The 19,902-nt window shown below is 40.6% G+C and overlaps 1 protein-coding gene across 1 annotated transcript; it reads left to right on the forward strand.

Moving 5' to 3' along the window:
* The first annotated feature begins 5,004 nt into the window (after positions 1 to 5,004).
* On the forward strand, positions 5,005 to 18,826 carry slc6a17 (solute carrier family 6 member 17). Its single transcript, XM_077607106.1, has 12 exons — positions 5,005 to 5,307; positions 9,066 to 9,485; positions 9,845 to 10,002; positions 11,666 to 11,792; positions 12,041 to 12,222; positions 12,411 to 12,521; positions 13,069 to 13,310; positions 13,454 to 13,646; positions 13,910 to 14,102; positions 14,178 to 14,337; positions 14,784 to 14,946; positions 15,150 to 18,826. Exons 2-12 carry the CDS (start codon positions 9,185 to 9,187, stop codon positions 15,510 to 15,512), a joined length of 2,193 nt encoding a protein of 730 aa, XP_077463232.1. The 5' UTR covers positions 5,005 to 5,307; positions 9,066 to 9,184; the 3' UTR covers positions 15,513 to 18,826.
* Positions 18,827 to 19,902: the final 1,076 nt, after the last annotated feature.

Raw genomic sequence — 19,902 nt, forward strand, 5'->3', positions numbered from 1 at the left:
TATATATATATATATATATATATATATATATATATATATATATATATATATATATATATATATATATATATATATATATATATATATATATATATATATATATATACACAAAAACAGGTGTAGGTTTAAATGAACTTGCAAAAGTAAAAGTTACGGATGAATAGCATTTAATTTAGGCCCCTCAATAAGGAGCAATTTGTCAGTGCATGATATTCAGTATAATTGAAAATACCAACTACTATATTTATTCAGTGTCTTTTCATCAAATGTTGCTATTGTTATTCATGATTAATTTTGATTCCAAATTCCACACCCATTAGCCACACCTTTTACATTCATCAGAACGACAAATATTTGCCTATGCCAATTGAATATAACATTTTCAATCTGATACACATTTGAAACACAAGCCTGAAAAATGTAAGCATTTAATGAAATAATATCGATTTACATTCACTTATAGTACTACAGAGCCACATTGTCCAAGATTAGTTGTGATGTGTGTTTTGCAAAAAATAAACATCTTTCAATTGTTTCATGTAATTACTGTTTTAATGAGTAAGTGGGGATAGTATACTAGCAGCACCAATCTACATACAATAGTGAACCAAAAAATTCCAGTGTGTTGGGAAATATCTTAATATTAAAATGTCAAAGCCTTTTGTGATTTCTCACACTGACAGAATTGAGCATAATGTTTTATTACAGACAGACAGAATGTAGGTAGGCTGGTAGTTTCCCCAATATTGCACAGCGCAACATATACATTTGTTCCACTCCAACGTGATACAGCTGTACAAGCTAAACCCCATGGGAGGTGGATATCTGGGGTCATCCTCCCAGCGGATGCTCGGGATCATCCTGCTACTGGTGGGCGCCCGAGGGCGTGGGTATGCAGATCATGACCCCCACCTCGCCACCCAACAACCAGCCAGCCTTGGGTCACAATGCCCCCTTCACCCAGAGCGAGCGTGAATAAAACTATAAGTGGATATTTTCCCGTTCATATGCTCAATGGATAACAGTGGGTTATCTGTATTTTTAACATCAGTCACTTCCACACGCGCGAGGCCGGTCTCCAAACACTTTTACACATTTGAGTGCGAACGTCATGTCTCCACCGGGGAATAACAGAACAGCATAACGAATTAGACGGAGAGCAGTTCCACCGAGAAAGAACATGTGAGAATCGTGGCTGTTTATAAAGAGGGGAAAACGCAAACGACCTTGGGGCTAAAGTGGATGGATAGAAAATAAACTGTTTGGAATGACACTGCACATTGAGCGATAGAAAACAGCTGATGAAATGTGAATGTCATCGGTTGAGGTCTTGAGAAAAACTTTGATCGGACACATCAATCTGTAACCTTATTTTACTTTTTACAGTGGACAGTATTTTCCTAAAAGGCAGCATTGCGAAGGAGTGGGAGGACCGCCTCCAAGTTCTCAGGTTCACTCGCCAACGGCCTTTCATGACTGTAAATTTATACGTGCGGATATAAATATTTGTTTAACTGGCTGTGCCTTGGCATTGACTGGCATCCAGTACTTTCTTTGTCTAAAGGATGTTTAGGAATGAACGAGGACTCCACTTATCACCCAACATCAGCAAGGATAGGCTCCAGCTCATATCTCATAGTTTTCATGTTGTGCCAGCTGGTTGCAATATACTCGTAAACAAACCTTACGTGGCATTTGACTGAAGCAGATTGATTGCAGAACTAGGTTAAATGGCTTCAAAAGCTATTTTGGCTGAGTTGTCTACTGCTGCAGTTTGAAGTGTGTTGAAAAGAAGTTGTCAGATTTGGTGAATTTTTTTTCCAAAGAAGAGGATGGATGCAGGCTGCACATGACATTAGAGAGAGAGAAAAAAACTTTACTGTAACAATTTTTTTTATATATTTGCAGATTGCAATGAATTCACCGAATAGCGGCAGACTGTCTAAAAGACTAGAAGGACCCAAAGAGGCACCAGTTCAGAAGAATTGGAATTTTCTCCCAGTTTTTTTTGTAATAATCCGAGTTTGCAAGATTAAAGCTAACAGCAAAAGTTGTTTAGTGTTGTTGAATGTTGAAAGGTACTTGTCCATGCTGCTGTGTTGGGTGGAAGTGACCTGTGTGCTCTTGATTTGAAGACCTGACAGTGAACTCTTGAAGGCAGACTGCCCACACCCCCGCCCCCAAATAGACAGCCATAGCTTGGGGGACCAATCACCCCGACTGCCCTTGCGTCTCTCCCTTTCCTTTCCTCCTGTCTTTTCCCGTCTGCCTCCTCTGAGCATCTCATGCGATTCCCATCTCTAGGGCCTTCTTGTGGACCCAGTGCTTTCAAGCTCTCCCTGTGTCACCAGATTGATTAAAACAAACACCCGGCCTATTTGGATATCTAATCCAATTGCGCTCTTTTTCTTCTCGCCGGCCCTGGAGCACGCAGAGTATTAGGTGTCCGGAGAGACACTGCTACATCCCTAGGCCCCCAACCCCTGCACCCCCTTTCTTCCCACCCTTCCATCTTATATTTCAAACACCAAAGGCCATCATATATACTGGCCGCCTAAAAAAGACATTCAAAACAACACTCTCTTTCTCTCCAGCTCTTCTGTGTAAACATTTGAATACACATCTGGAGATCTTGTTCAGTGTCACCTCGGAGATGGACAGCAATTGGTCCCCAACTTTTTTCAACCTCAATCTCAACTTCCCTTCATTGTTTTAATAAAACCTTTATTCGTTACAGACAATGTTATTTAAAACAAACTCTGTAAAGACTAAACCATTTAAGAGTCTACAGATCACGCCAGATGCATAAATTGCTAACCGTTCAGCTACCATGCCACCCAAGAAAAAAATAAAAGTCAAACTATGAATTCAAAAAATAAAACTTTGACATTGTGATCTGATCTTGGATAGTTGTTTGTGTCAATAAACAAAAAAACTGATTCAAAACTAATTTAACCTGTTTTGTTAGATATCACAAACACATCATTAAGGTGTTGAGGGCTACAGAATCTGGTACTTCAACTTTTGTTTTCTGCTGCTTTTGATGCATTTAACAGGATTCCTTAAATATTCACAACATCAGCGGCCTTAACATTTTTAATTATCTCCATTTGAAAAATGTTCATCAAGTTGAAATGCAGTTATTTCCTACAATTTTAGAGCTATACAAGCAGTTTGTAGATACACATTTGGATCCACCTAATGTGTGGAGATCATTTAAGATGCTCTAAAATATTTTTCCCCCGTTTACATATAGGAGTGCGTGAGTCAGAGATGTCCACTAGGAGACACTGTCCTCTCAGAAAATAAAGTTTTATCCTACACTGACCAGCCAGGCCTGTTCCAGTCTATTAAAATGTCACTACAGTGCACAGCTTTTCAAAAAAAGACTCTTTTAGCTCTGATAGAGCAAATGATTATTTATGGTAATTAAAAATAAAAAAAAATAAATTTGAGAAAATATTATTTCAGGCTCACACATAGCTAGGCATAATTTTGAGTGTTTATTCATCCGACCATGAAAATATGGGACGTGGGATTAAACCACTCTTCCACTGGGACGCCCCAATCAAGGGATATTTCTAGATATAAAAGACGTTTTGAGGCCCATCCCACATAAAGCTTTATTTAAAATAAATAAATAAATAGACTGTATTGCCAAATTATTAAAAGAGGAGCTAACTTTAGCCTCAGTTGTTAGTGGAGTGCTTTGCACATGTTCAATAAGTATGCATTCATTTCAAATGTATTCTTAAATTCATTTTTATGTGTAATTCTATATGAATATGATTGTATGTGCAAATATGTCAACATAATTTCGAATCACAACACCTACTGAAAGGTCACTACTATAGCACAGCTGCACACCGTCACCCCTTAGGAAGTGAATCGGGTTTTGACCTGCAATGAGGAGAATAGATAAACAACAAGACATTGAGTTACAAGCTTGTTTTGGAATTAATCAAACTCCTTAGTCAATGTAGCAAGGTAGAATATTGCTACAGCTTTGAAAGAGTATATGGCTCTGATTTAGTAACCACAAATGTGATTTTGTAAATGATAACATGATATCACATGACAAGTCTGCTGCTTACTCAGTTTACTGCTAGTATTAAGATTTAATTACATCATTTGAATCAAATAATTTAAAAAAAAGACCAAATGGCCTGCTTTTGTGACCAAAACACAGCCAAGAATCGCAAGGCAGACAAAGAGAGAGCGAGAGAGAGGAGGAGATAATGAACAGAAAGAAACACACATGTACACAGGGTGAATAACCATCATATGATCTGTTGTTGCCATGGAAACTGATCCCAGCAGTCAGCCCTTGGAAAGTGAGTCACATGAGTGGATTGAAGGAGACAGGAAACACACTGCGCATACTTGCTGTGGGACCACGCAGTATGTATTTGTCTGTGTGCGAGTGCAAAAGCCAACTTGGTACGCTGTTCTTACCATTTCTTTAATGGAATTTGAACTCAAGTCACTCTGAAAACAGAAAAAAATGAAATTTAACAGGATTTTTTTGGAGAAAAAAATAACCAATTTGGGTGACTTCCAGTGCTCATACAAAATATATATTTAGGCCCAATTGGTAACTGGTAAACCAATTAATTGACAAGCTTTTTTTTGCTGTGGGTGGACCATTGTGTGTATTGGTCATTTTGATGATTCATGAACGTGAGAGACCAAATCCTTATCATAAAAACAGTATAAAACTGCGAATATGTGAGTAATTCATTGAAAGGTTGAGAATAGGAAAAATCACATCTATGTCAGGCCAACCTGTCCATTGATAAAAATCCACGCACCACAACCATGCTTGGATCCATCTATCCATCCATCCATGATCCACCCATCTATAGATAACTTAGTTAATAAAAATGATGAAATGCAATGAATAAAGTGATGACACAACGTTACTCGTGCAACACACAAATGCATCCTGGTGTTTCGACTTTCGTTCCACCTGCAACCCGTTTTTGGAGTTTAGCCCAGCTCTTGCTGACGCGAGCACGCTGGCGGATGAGTCAAACCTGCGTCATATGGTCGTGACGAGACATAGGAGGGAATTTTCCCCCTTCTTTTTGCTCCATCTTTTCGGAGGTTTGCGCTGCACGTGGAAAGCTAAGCTCTTGACTGCCAGTTAACGCGGCACAGCGCCTCCTTTTCAATGTTCTGGTAAATGGTCCACGCGCACTTTTCGCGTGTCGCGCGCGTGGCAAGGATGCTGCACACGGACGCCGCAGCGTATCATCCATGAAGAACCTCTGCGTCGTGTCCTAACGACCCTGAAACACACCCGAGGTACGTGTTTGATTCTTGAATCTTACCTGATATATTTGCGGGTTTATTTGTCGTCGTCATGTGGCGCACACGCAAATACACACTCCATCAGACATAGCACCCCCCTCAAACCGCCCCCCTCGCAAGCCCACCTGGGAATACGTCGTCTTGGATCATTTCAATGTCTCTCCATCGCTTGGGAGAGACAGTAGGCAACCTTTGAAGCGTTTTTGTGGCTCACAAATATGACCTTGACAATCCACTATAGAGGTCGTACTGGCAGCAGATAGCCATGTCTTATTTTACCATCACATTGATTTTTTTCTTTAATTAAACACTACTTTGTATCTTGACTTAAGAGTTAACTATACTTTTTGTAACCAAGTTCCTGACTCCATTTAATTTGATTAAATATGTTTTCTTCAATGAAATGAATTTGTTATGTCAGTTTTCATCCTCTTTAAATGTTTTTCTTGCTTGCGTTTAAAAATATTAATAGCTTGTAGACTAGTGGTTCGCTAGTCACCACACAGTTGAGAGTTTTAGAATTTTAATCTCAGCTCTGGCCTTTCTGTAAGGATTTGCTTGTTCTCCCTGTGCTTGTGTGAGTTTTCTGGAGGTACTCTGGCTTCCTTCCACATGCTAAAAAAAGCATGCTATAGTGTTAGACTAGTGTAGATTCATGCCAAAAGTTAGCTAGTATGGTTTTATCAAGCTACCCCAAAGAAGAAGGCTTACTGCACTCTCTGTTGCATTGACATTAATTAGTATGTATTAATGGATTGGTCCTTTTTTTAAAGCAATGAACCACTGCTCATCTCTCCTTTTTTTACTTCTGGTACCAATGGTGAGAAACCAAAGGGTGGCTGACTATATGTGTAACACACAGATGTATCCCAACAAAGACAGGATGGATTGTTATTTCCCCCGGTAGAGAATGCACTTTACACTGACAGCTTGACTAAACAAAAGGCTGATCAGAATCTAATCCTCCTTGCAAATATAAGCATCCAACAAAACTCAATGCTGGGTTTGTTAGCATCTGTCTTTGACATCGTTGTGTTTCACAGAATGAATTTATAGCCTATTCTTTCAAAACCTGCTCTTTTCTGTGGAGCCTTACCTACGTATTAAGCTGCTCCTATCAGCCAGAGGCCCATACTTGCAACTGCGTCGCTAACGTGGCATTTGGAAGGATCAGAATATTCAAGACGGATCAAAAGAGCGATATAGTTTTATTCATGTTCTACAAAAAAATAAAAGAGTAGATGAATTTGAGAATTGAGTTTTTACTGTGTCACTTTCCCTTTGCTTGAGTGTCATCATGACAGATAACAATCACCCCGGTCCCTGCCGCAGCACGTACCCTTCCCCCAACCAGATTTTAAGCCATCTCCACAGTAGATGTCCTGTCTGTGACCGATGGCGAGAGGAGAAACAGTCGACTGCTTGGACAGCATCTCCATTTTGCAAAAAGAGTCATTGCCTAGCAACCACACTGAAAGTCCATCAGATATGGACCATAAGGGAACCCTTCAACTTGTACTGAATTGCGTTTGTTTGACAGCGAGGACGCAACTGTCGCGTGGTTTTCGTTTTTCATTGCTAATGTTCTTGCTGCATGGCTGTTCACTATTTTCCAAATTTGTAACACAATTTTTTTCAGCATGTGAAGTCCATCCAGTCTGTCAACACAGCCTTGAAAACCTGACAGTGTTGTTCTCATATATTTGTTTTTAACTTATGTCAAGTACATCCTGTCTGTTATGCCAGTTTGGAAAAAATCTTAAAGTGAGAGCTGTTGTCACATGTAGTCTTCAAAATTTGTCACTAACAGTGAGAGTCTTCTTGTCAACAGTTTTAAAATAACTCTTTCTTTCATGCAGCTAGTTTGGTAGTTTAGATAATTATTCTCCAAGAGCAGTCGGTTTGTGAGCGTTTGTTCCCTCCAAACCGCATTATGCATTGTGACTTTGATATTTATTTGAGCCTTTTGCACAGTAGGCTCATTGTCTCACAATATTTTCATGTAATGTTTAGCAGCACAGTGATGGCAGCCATGCTGAGTGTTTCTGATGACTCAAATCCTTTCATGGGGTCTTTGAGGTGGTAGAGATGAGGATGCACTCGCTCAATAATGTCTTGCTTGGGTGGTAATTTCAGTCAGCATCATAGCATTCATTTTTTTATGTACTTGCCGTCATTCATTCATTCAGTTTTTTAGTTTGGTTTTCTGCGCTTTTCTTTACCACTTTATATTAATTGCACAGCAGTGAGAAGAGAAGAATGCATAGTTAAGTCACCGAAAAGACAATCACAGTGTCCCAATAAAATTGTCCTAATTGGGTTTGTGTGCCAAATTAGTAGAATTTCATTTTTTTTCTCACTTGTTACTACAAGTGAGAAAGTCTGAGTAAAAGCCAATATTTCCAGGAATTTGTTGACTGACATGGGGGCAGACATTTTGACAATGATGGTACAATTTTAGCCAATCAAATATGAGTATGACATTTACTTGTCCTCAAGTGTATTAGTAGGTATGTGCGTGGCTATATTTGAAGTTCAAATTTCTAATATTAAGAAACCGGTAGGTGGCATGATGTCTTTTTGGTGAGGTTCTTAACGTGGCCAAAAAACTTTGCCCCTCAGTCTAATTTCATTAAACTTTATTAGGTTACGTGACTAAGAAGGAACAGGTATTAGATTTCAGGGAGCCGAAATGACTGTGCCGCAAGTTGTAACTCGAACATTAAGACATGACATGAAATAAATTAGTTAATTTGTTAAACTCCAAAAGTATAACTGACATCACATTGATTATGCCCATTGATTTTCATTGTTTTGCATGATTTTCTCCATTAAGGCAAAAGAAATGTAGAATCTGCCTACTTAAATACTTTGAGCAGCTGTCTTTTACTTTGCATTTAAATCTACTTGATGTTTGTTGTTCTTAATTTTTGCTGGGCATGAACTAAATCTTACACTTAGTTTCATATGGTTTCAAACAACTGAGTAAGGCTACCGCACATTTTTGGAGCAGTCATCACATGAATAGACACGTCCTACTGCCCATGATTTTCACATGACTTAACTTTGGAATAATAACATCTACTAGGAACCGGCACTCGTAATAAATCGGATTAGTGAAATACTTCACTCACTGCTGCTGTTGTACTACTGTTTTGTTTTGCATAACAGAGGACCATGCACTGGAATAAAGTATGTGAAATATGATGCTTTTTTTTTGTGTGTGTGTGTTTTTTCTTTTATACAATGACTACTAAAAATTTCATGATGATGATTCTGCCCATGGATCAGTGGATCTAGTTTTCTGAGTCAGCTTTTTAAATCCAGTCTTGTGCGACTAGTTAAAGGTTGGATTTGTTTAATACGGATACTGTTTGTGTTATGATATTCTCTGCATTGGATGACAGTACCACGCATCGGACTTTGGAAAGGAAAATGATGATATACTTACAACACATGCAAATGATTTGGATTATTCAAAAAGGCTAAAAAAAAGATATTGACGTTAACTTGAATATTGGTTGGTTATATGTAAATATCGCCAATTTGCTTTGCACTCGCATAAGCACAAAAACTGAAACTTTTCCAGCAAATCGGTTCTACAGATTATCTGGGAATAATCAAATGTTCAAGTGCTGTGCAATTTATTGTGTGCAAAATGCAATGACATAGCACTAATGCTACAATGATTCATTTATTGAAACAAAATTATTGGCATAACAGTCTAATTCTCTGCCTATTTGTCTTTGCAGAGGCACAAGTGTCGTACATCGCCTTAATCTCCCAGTGAGACACCTCCCAGGCTACTATATTCGTCCTAACCACCTATCCACACCCCTCTTGGAGCGAGCTGCCACGTGTGTCCTCAGCCATGCCAAACAACACCCGAGTAACCCAGCTGGAGAACAGCAGTGAACCGGTCACTGAGTCCGTGGCCAACCTGCTGTCTCTGGAGCACCCCATGGACTATAAAAGCAGTCAGATGAGCATGGGGCTCAGTCCGGGTTCTACTGCACCAGGAAGAGCCCTTCTGCCCTCTCCGGACCCCGATGCTGAGGATGGCAGGCCGGCCTGGAATAATAAACTGGAGTACATTCTAGCGCAGGTTGGCTTCTCAGTGGGCTTGGGAAATGTCTGGAGGTTTCCATACCTGTGCCAGAAGAACGGTGGAGGTAGGTGAAGCCCTTCAATAAGCTATTGCGTAGTAGCAATTCTTCAAAAAGGAAAAAAAAACTATCAATGTATTGCCTGTCTACATATGTTGCACCACCGTTCAATGTTGTTTATGGATGAGTCAAAATGACTAGTTGAATGAAAATTTAATTATTAGGCAATTTTAAGACTTATTGTTCCATTTAATCATAGACATGTCCATTAAATTCACATTCCAATGGTAAATCAGCTGTTATGAGCTCCACCTTTTCCCCCTAAATTCCCAAATTTGCCTCGGAGTACTATAACATCTTTCTTGCCGTATTTTTAACAGGGAAAAAAAGTCAAATGCCATGTTTTTCTTACTCGCCTTATGTAGGTGCCTATCTGGTGCCCTACTTCATCCTTCTGATCCTTATCGGCATCCCATTATTCTTCCTGGAGCTTGCGGTGGGTCAGAGGATCCGACGCGGGAGCATTGGCGTATGGAACTACATGTACCCCCAACTGGGCGGCATTGGTGTTTCTAGTTTGATGGTAACTACATATATCAAAAAACGCACTACACATTTTTGTATTCCTGGACTTTTGGTGAGGCTGGAATGGATTTAAGTCATTTGCATTCATTGTAATAGGGAAAGCTGGTGGTCACAGTGGGAAAAAAAGATTTCATTGGGTACAAATATATGACCTTAAACAGCCTTATAGAAACAAAATACCACTAATCTCTCTCACCCAAAAACATTCACACATACAAACAAAAGACTGCAAACACAAAAATGTAATTTATCACAAACTATACCATGTACTCACAAAAACATATAAATAAACCCTGACGCGAAACCCCTGAAAAGGCTCATGCTTATCCCCTCCTACAGGCACACTCACATATAATAAAACTCCCACACACAAAATTATCACCCCAGCCCCCCCAAAAATCATGCACAAATAACACTTGTTCATGAATGCACGCCCACTCACACGCAAGCAAAAGTTCTCATATTTGCACTCCGCCCTCAAAAAAAGCTTCCATCAATGGAAAAATCTCAACCTAAAGATTTGATGAGGTTTTTTTAGATGCCATGGGAACATTTTTGAGAATGAGTTATCATTTTCCATTGTGCACAGTCTGATGAGACTCCATCCATCTTGGCTAACAGAAAGGAGGGCGACAAAGCTGAGCGGGTGCGGTGTGCGACGTGTGTCGTTGGCCAGTTATAAATAGCACCTCACCCAGGACTGCTGAGAGCAAACAGCTCAATAATTCATTGCCACTCACAACCAAACTGACGTAGGCTCAGCATTTCCACCCCATGGAGATTGAATAGAATGTTTGACATGACCACACATTTTGTTTAGATTTCTTGTTGTTATTGTTGATTTTGTTTTTTTTGCATTATACATTAATTTTCTTCCCACACCAAATACAGTATAATTTATCTTCATGTGTGTTTGTGGGATAAACAGTTGGAAGAATCATAATTTATAATTCAAGGTATTGTAGCTTCATTACCATCAAATCTGATACAACATATAAAAGACTACTATATACAGGCAAGGCGGCCTGGCGGGCAAGTGGTTAGCACGTCAGCCTCACAGTTCTGGAGTCGAGGGTTCGATCACAGGTGGATCCTCACCGTGTGGAGTTTGCATGTTCTCCCCGAGCTTGCATGGGTTTTCTGCGGGTACTCTGTTTTCCCTCCACATCGCAAAACATGCAGGGTAGGCTGGTCGAACACTCTAAATTGCCCCTCGGTATGAGTGTGAACGTGAATGGTTCTCCTTTGTCTTCTTGTGCCTTGTGATTGGCTGACCACTGATTCATGGCGTCCCCCGCCTGCTGCCTGTAGTTAACTGGGATAGGCTTCAGCACCCCCCACGACCATTGTAAGGATAGGCAATTCAGAAAATGATTGAATATACAGGCATAAATTCATGAACAAAATGTGTTGTCATATAAAAAATTATATAAATAAACAAAAACCGGAGTGACAAATTTGCCCCACCATGTATTTGCAAATGCACACTGAAGTGAGACCGATTTCTGACCACTCATACTTGGACTTTTTTTTAGTCATATTGATCCCTCATGTAATCATCTGTTCTCTGCAAATAGATAAGGTCAGGTCAGCAGATCACCTGATCTCATATTAGTTTTTTCACACTTGAAGCAAACTCTCTGCTGTCTTCTTGGTGGCAGGTTTGCGGTTTCGTGGGTCTCTACTACAACGTGATCATTGGATGGAGCATCTTCTATTTTTTCCAGTCCTTCCAGTACCCGCTTCCTTGGGCTGAATGCCCGGTCCACATCAACGGAACCCAAGCCAGTGAGTACACTAAACCCAATGGACTCATTTTCCAACATGAAAAGACACGTTATAGTACAATGAAACACTTGGTGGTAGAGCACTTTTAACGCATTCCCACCAGTGATGATGAAGGCCTTCCGTTTGAATTCTAACAGCAGAACAACGTGCCCTCTTAACTGGTCAAAGTCGAGGACACAAGCGCATGTACAGCACAGTAGTCAGAACTCTGTGAAGTTCCCACAGCCACATTTGTTTGGTTATTGCAGTCATGGAGCCAGAGTGCGAGAAGAGTTCAGCCACAACTTACTTTTGGTACCGTCAGACGCTGAACATCACTAGCAGTATCGACGACACAGGGGGCCTGAACTGGAAGATGACTCTCTGCCTGTTGGTGGCTTGGATCTTGGTGTGCTTGGCTGTCATCAAAGGCATCCAGTCATCTGGGAAGGTATTCAGCTACTACTTTACCCACGTTTACCATTCATTGTTGTTATTGCATTTTACAGAAAATCCTCCCGATTGATTAAGCAAGTTGTCGGCCCCACTCCTGATTCGTTAGAACAGTGGATATTAATGTCTTGCGGGCTTGTGCATCTATGGCAACACTGGGCAAAATGACTTCTGTGTCTCTTTCAGGTGATGTACTTCAGCTCGCTCTTCCCATACGTGGTACTCTTCTGCTTCTTGGTGAGAGGTTTGCTGCTGAAGGGAGCGGTGGATGGCATCGCACACATGTTCACCCCCAAGGTGAGAAACCAAACTGTAGGCCAGTAAATTATTGACAATGGTAATAGTACATGGACCAAGTCAGCGACTTTGAGCAAACCGACCTAATGAGTGAATGTGTATTCGTAACAGATATACAACTCTGTTTAAGTAAACAAATAAAATTGGGTGTTGTGAGTTCTTTTCACGCCCTGTAATTGAAACCAATGTTGGGTAAGTTCAGAATGGCTTGCTGACGACCATGTTTTCAAAACCCGCCAGATCGATAGACATGCTCGTTTCATTTCATATTAGGCATTCCAGTAACACATTTGTATAGAAAACATTTTAAAAAAATCAATTTTCTGTAATATACAACCATTAAGCAGCACTGTGATCTCTTCTGCCTCAGAGTTTTATGTTTGCGGCCAAAAACTGAAACGATGGTCCACTGAAGAATCAAAATTGTCCTTGCGTTAAATTGAGAGGGTGTATGATTGTTTGTCGATCAGTTTAATGTTTGTATGTTAGCCGTTATGTCTTGAGGTGCTGCAAATATGGATTGTGGTATTTTTTCCCCTCGTTTCAGCTTGAGAAAATGTTAGAGCCACAGGTGTGGCGAGAGGCGGCTACCCAGGTGTTCTTCGCACTGGGCCTCGGCTTCGGCGGTGTCATCGCCTTCTCCAGCTACAACAAGCGGGACAACAACTGTCATTTTGATGCCGCACTGGTCTCCATCATCAACTTCGTCACGTCCATCCTGGCCACGCTGGTGGTGTTTGCCGTCCTGGGCTTCAAGGCGAACATCATGAACGAGAAGTGTGTCGTGGAGTAAGTATGTCGTAGCTGGGGATTTTTTTTGTTTGCTTTTAATTTCTAGTCTTTGTTGCGCGTAGCGTATTTTTTCCTTTCTTTTAAATGTGTTTGCGTTATGCCTATTTGTTTATTTGTCACACACTTCTCGCTGTGTGCAGGAATGCAGAGAAGATTCTGGTGTATGTCAACACCAGCGTATTGAGCAAAGAACTCATTCCTCCTCACATCAATTTCTCGCACCTGTCTACGCAAGACTACATGGAAATGTATGGCGTCATTAAAACGGTGAAGGAGGACAACTTTGCCCAGCTGGACCTTGATCCTTGTATTCTGGAGGATGAACTCAACAAAGTGAGTGAGACATCAATACATCTATTTCCACAGCTCTTCTTCTCAGCCTAGCTTGATAGTTATATTAAATAAAGCTTACACAGTATTGGATGTTGGTCAAGCATGAGGCATATAAGAACAATAATTGTGCACTTTAATCAGTCCAGTAATTTAATAATTCCCAAAACTGAAAACAAACGTAGCAGCACTGCGTCCATGTTAGAAGTCACAGTGGCCCTAATTAGAAAATCTAACTAGACATGTTTTCTGACATAATCATTCAGGCCGTGCAGGGTACTGGTCTGGCCTTCATCGCCTTCACAGAAGCCATGACACACTTTCCGGCGAGCCCCCTCTGGTCCGTCATGTTTTTCTTCATGCTAATTAATTTAGGCCTGGGAAGCATGATCGGTACCATGACAGGCATCACCACCCCTATCCTTGATGCCTTCAAGATTCGCAAAGAGCTGCTGTGTGGTGAGCTTTAGCCGTTGGCTCTTTTCGGCAACTTGAAGTTGGTCAAAGTTCTGATTGTATGTTTGTGTTCCTCAGTGGTTTGCTGTATTATAGCCTTCCTGTTGGGTCTGCTGTTTGTGCAGCGCTCAGGGAACTACTTTGTCACCATGTTTGATGACTACTCTGCGGGTTTACCCCTCACGGTGGTAGTGATTCTGGAGAACATTTCTGTGGCCTGGATATATGGAACCAAAAGGTGAAAGTGATGGAAAATGGCTGAATGATCAGATTTTGGTTGTACACACGTATATGGATGTTCAAATAAGTATCATACCTGTCAACCTCTGCCGATAACTGCCCTTATAAATGATTATGATTCCCCTTACAAACCCCCAAAAAACCTTACAAACACCGTACGAGTCGTACGGTGTTTGTAAGGTTTTTTGGGGGTTTGTAAGGGGAATCATAATCATTTATAAGGGCAGTTATCGGCAGAGGTTGACAGGTATGAAGTATATCAAGGAACTTTGGTTAAAACCTTATCCAATGGATCGTATTTAAAGTATTTAATGCACCAGTATGCCCAAATTTGTAAAACACACGCACTTTTAGGAACACAGATGAAGTTTGGGCGTGGCTTTGAAAAATGAAGCATCTGAAATGGTCTCAGACAATGTCTACAACTTCCCTGTCCTCTTGCAGGTTTATGCAGGACCTGGAGGACATGCTAGGCTTCCGACCATACTCATTCTATTACTACATGTGGAGATACGTGTCACCGGCCATACTGGTGGTCCTGATCGTGGCCACTGTCATCGAGATGGCCATCAGTCCTGCGGGATACAATGCCTGGGTGGAGGCTGAGGTCAGTCCAGCATGCGTGTGCTTGAAATACACTAATACAGTAGTCCACAGAAGAGTGATGAGATGCACCAGTATTCAATGAATTGTAAATATTATTTTTTGCCCCAACCAAGTGGATCATTGGTGGTTAGGAACCAGTGCTGTCGTCGTAATTGCCAACCTCATCTGCTTACCAAGACATCTGTTTTCTTTCCATCTGTCCAGGGCTCCGAGCGTTTCCACAGCTACCCTCCTTGGGCTTCAGCCATGGCATATTCCCTTATTGTGGCCGCCATGTTGCCACTGCCCTTGGTTTTTATGGCCCGCCACTTTAACCTGTTGTCGGACGGCTCCAACAAGCTGTCTGTGTCCTATCGAAAAGGCATGATGAAGGACATGTCCAACTTGGAGGATCAGGACGAGCAGCGCTTTATTCTCGGCAAGAATCTCCGACAGGCGCCTTCCCCCGCACCATCTCAACGTGCCTACCTGGGGCCTGGCGGCACGCAGGAGATGACCGACACTAACTACGGTACCAGCACCAAGACAGGCTACCAGAATATCGGCTCGCCAGAGTCTGAGCTATAATGGGCCAACCTTGTCGTCTGGTTGAGGATGTAGTTCCGCTTTCTGCTTTTTTTTTTCATCGCACCTTTACCCATCTGGTGGATCGGGTCCAGGTACCGTATTTCTACTGCTCATTGGCTTATTTACTAAATACAAATTAGAGCTAAAGTTGCTTGCACCAATGAATGCCCATCCCTTCCCCTACACTTACACACACCCACTCTCTTTGTCACTGCCACGGTTACAAATAATGAGCAAGGCCTAAAACTTGCTGTGTTCCCCACCTGTCAAAGATGATCATCCCTTTTGGAATTTCTTTTGGGGCCCCCCAAAGTGCGTGCAAGAAGACACACATGCTCATGTGCTGTCCCTGATAGAGAAAGAGCACAATAGTTGTAATCGCTTATATTTCTTCTACATTTCAAAGTTTTTGTACAGAAGGACTTTCACTAAAATACACTACTAGAAAAGAAGAGTGGGCAATTACGGCAGAAGACAGAACATACTTTTGACCTTAACTGTTTTTAATCCAAACTTCTTTCACTTTCTCTTTATTTGTAGAGCGCTTACAAAAGAACAGTTGAGAAGAACCATTAGGATATAAACTTAGAAAATCAAGTATAAAAGTTAAGGCAATTAAAGATACATAACATATTCTTAATTAAAAAACCTCAAAACCAAAACAACTAGGAAACAAAAATAAGGGCTCATGCTTTATGCTGTGTTAAAAGCCAAGGAATAAGAAGGGGTTAAAACGTTGTACCCTAGTTTTGCACGTGGAGTCTAGGAAAGGCCTTCTTTGAGATTTGAATAAGAAAAATGAAATTTTGAGTGCGCCAGTGGAGGAAAATCAGAATAAAGGCTCACTTTTGCATATTCCAGTTAAGGGGCAAGTAGCAGCATTTCGAGGAGGGGGAGAACCTGACACAAAGACACACCTCGAGTGTAAAAACAATAATAAATAGTATTATACTTATAGTTAATGTTCTTTGTCTGTACCGAATAAAATCACACATTTGTATTAGATGTCAAATGATGCTACGCTAATCCCAACCACATCATCCATTATTTTTCTCAAAATCATTTAAAAAAAATCCAAATGACTTTTCAGAATAATAGGCACACCCGCATCGTAGTTCATGAGGTAAAAATGTAAATATTTTGACCCTCTCTCTTTTACTCATGAAGCGAATCAAAATGTGAGAAACAGCACAATTAATAAGCAAATAAGGCACAACAAACTATGATGACGATAATGAAGTTGATTATCTGGGTGGACTGGGCTCAAAGTCAAAGGTCAATTGTGACAGGTGTTTAATAAGCACACTATCCTTCGTGCAAACATATCATTGGTGCATCTGTAAGCCTTATTGGATACGTACTGTACGTATTTGACTTTTTTTCACAATGTGAAACCATTCCCTGATCAATAAATATAGAAACATATTCTCCTGGAGCAATGATAACGCACGCATTAGGTGAAATATTCCATATTATACACCCTCAGAGTCACTTTTTATTTTATTTTTTTAAACCACAGCATACATGTTTTCCATTTATTGAATGAAGCACAAGGTTTGTGGTTGATTGGGTCGATAAGGGAATTGGAGTGAGACTTTTGACTTTTGTTTGTGCGTGGCCCAGGGAACCTTCAGTGTGTAATAATAGAGCCATGTTGCCTTGGAGCGGGGGTGGGGGTGCCTTGACAACCTGCCTTAGATATCAAGTGCATCAAGGTGCGTAGTCACCTGCACATTACTTTGCTTGGCAATAGATAGATTCAGTTCAAACATTATTAACTTCTTGAAAATTATTTATAGTAATATCTTTGGTTTCTATAGCACTTTTTAAAGGGATCCAAAGGCAATGTCCAGAATAACAGAGACACCAAATTTGTAGGAACTCCCGATCCTCTCAGTCAGTCACAAACAACATTGTAGAAAACTGTCTGATCATCCACTGTTACCACTAGAACTTAATGTAAAACTTCTAAATCTTTGAAACCTCACCGCCACAATCGTAACCTTATATCTCCCAATTATCGAAACTTGCAGAACTGGCTCTCACATCTCTAAATTAAATGTTTCAAGTATTTTACAGTTTGACTTGCATTCAAGATTTTAGGAAAGATGAAATTAGGTCAAATTGTATTGTATCGGATTAAATTAAGGTTAATCCAGAAATCTTTGCCGAAACTAAAAGAAAAAAATCTTACATTTGGGAGCACTTTTAAGTGGCACTGTGTACGTACATAGCCTGTTTTTGTTACAATCCAGAACTGTAACCACAAGGTGTCTCTGTTGATCCACAAAGAGGCTTCTTTGGCCCCTCCCTTGTTCAAAAGCTATGGGCTGATCAAGTGTGCCGTTCCCTTGGCAACGATGATGCTCATTTGATGATGTTGGTGAATGAATATCAATGTTCTTAAAAAAACAAACAAACAACACGGACGTTTACAATAATATTCCACACCGAAGTAAAATCTATTTCAAAAGCAAAAGTTTTCAAATTTAAAATAAGACGCATGGAATTCCAAAGTCGAATACACCTGACACATGTCATGCTTTTACAAGCCAGTGCAGAGGAACAACATTTTAGGAATCTCTGACAAAAACGTGTCTTCTTCATGGCTAGAGATGAAGCACACTCAAACAAAAGCACATTTGCCTGAAGCACGAAGTAGGAGCAAGGTCTCACTACTTGAGTGATTAGCTCCTGCAGCTGGCAAGCTAAAAATATTCGACCAACCAGTCAGCCAGCCTGCCATGGTGAATTAGGTAAGAAAACATATAGATCTTGTCAGCTGTTCATCTTGGCCCAAGGCTAAAAGCACACTGAAGGTGTTAAATACGATCCTCTGTTTGCCTGACACAATATTCCACATATCATTCCTCCCTCCCTTTTTAATCGGCAATATAAAAAGTATCAAATTTTTCACATTTTAATTTGATTCTCGGATCAATTTCATGGCCCATGAAGGACAATCATGTTTGAAGCGTTAATCATGTTTGAAGCGTTACTGCAATCTGCTTCACATAATTCATCTCACACTGTTTTTTCCAAGTCATTCCAATGCAATGGCCATTCATTCATTCAACCTTCTGCCCGGCCTATCCTCACAGGGCTCAGAAATTATCTATGGATTTCATTTTTGTATGCTAATAGAAAACAAACAATGAATGTAGACAACACTTGTTTTCATTGTCGATGTTCCAATGTGACGCACAATTTTTTCTTTTATCTACGATGTTAGGATATGCTACCACAATTCTGCACAGTTTCCACTGTTGGCACAATTATACCGTATCGGCTAAAGTGCCAACCCCTGATTGATTGATTGATTGATTGATTGATTGAGGACTATCATAATACGTTCATCCATGCTGATGCGTACAGTTTCCAATCCAGGCTTGATTTGTCTTGTCTGTTGTGTTGTTTGTGATAAATATGTAATGCCTATCGAGCCATATCTATAGCTTCAATTGTGCTTTCGCTAAACTACACCCCCACAGACAAGGTGGTCCTTCATGGAGCGGTACTCATCGGATCCATTGAGGCTTTCCTACTGGTGCTGTTGAATTAGATGTCACATTTTATGAACTCATTGCAAGCTATTGATGGATAGACGGTAGACATCCAATTAATTTGAACAGGGAGCATTGACTGTGTGTAAAATGCTCCGTTTCAGAGACATTGACGGCACTGGACGCGCATTCCATTTTGACTGGGAGGGGCTAGCAGCGATCAAATGAGCCTAGGCAAAATGGAATGGATGTCTAGCGACATTGAGGGTGCCAAACGTGGCCGGATGATTCGCCTAAAGACGTTTTGCCAACGGACGTTTGACAGACGGACAGGTCGCCGAATGGACGTTCCACTTTAGGCCAATCATCCGAGCACCGGTGGCAAATGGGTTAATTCTGTTCAAGCTTTGGCTATAATTTCCCTTTTGCTTCCCTAAATTTTACATGAATAACCATTTTTTGTACGGACATTTTGCCAGGCAACAATAAGTCTGTACAGCAAACCCCTTCTCCATTCGCATTGACCATATTTTTATTTATTTATTTACTTATTTACTAACGCCTTACAATGTCGCAAGATACCCCCTAAACAGCTTTCTCTTATGTATGTTAGCGGGCAAGTAGCTAGCACTGGCTACGAGTAGCACTAACTGAAGCAAGATTTCAATTGAGGTCCTTAAAGGTCATGAAATGGCTGGTGGCAAAGTGGTTATTGGTATTTATACGGGTTGTGAAAGAAAATTTCCTTACACTTGCACTCTATTTTATTCCAACTCAAGTAGGAGCCTACTATTTCTAACCAATTTGGTGCAATTAATGGTGAAGGTCCTCTGAAAGTGGGGTGAAGGTCTTAGCGAAAGCAAATGTATCGACTGGGTGTTTCAGTC

Source organism: Stigmatopora argus, chromosome 1, assembly GCF_051989625.1.
Source record: "Stigmatopora argus isolate UIUO_Sarg chromosome 1, RoL_Sarg_1.0, whole genome shotgun sequence".
Taxonomy (NCBI): domain Eukaryota; kingdom Metazoa; phylum Chordata; class Actinopteri; order Syngnathiformes; family Syngnathidae; genus Stigmatopora; species Stigmatopora argus.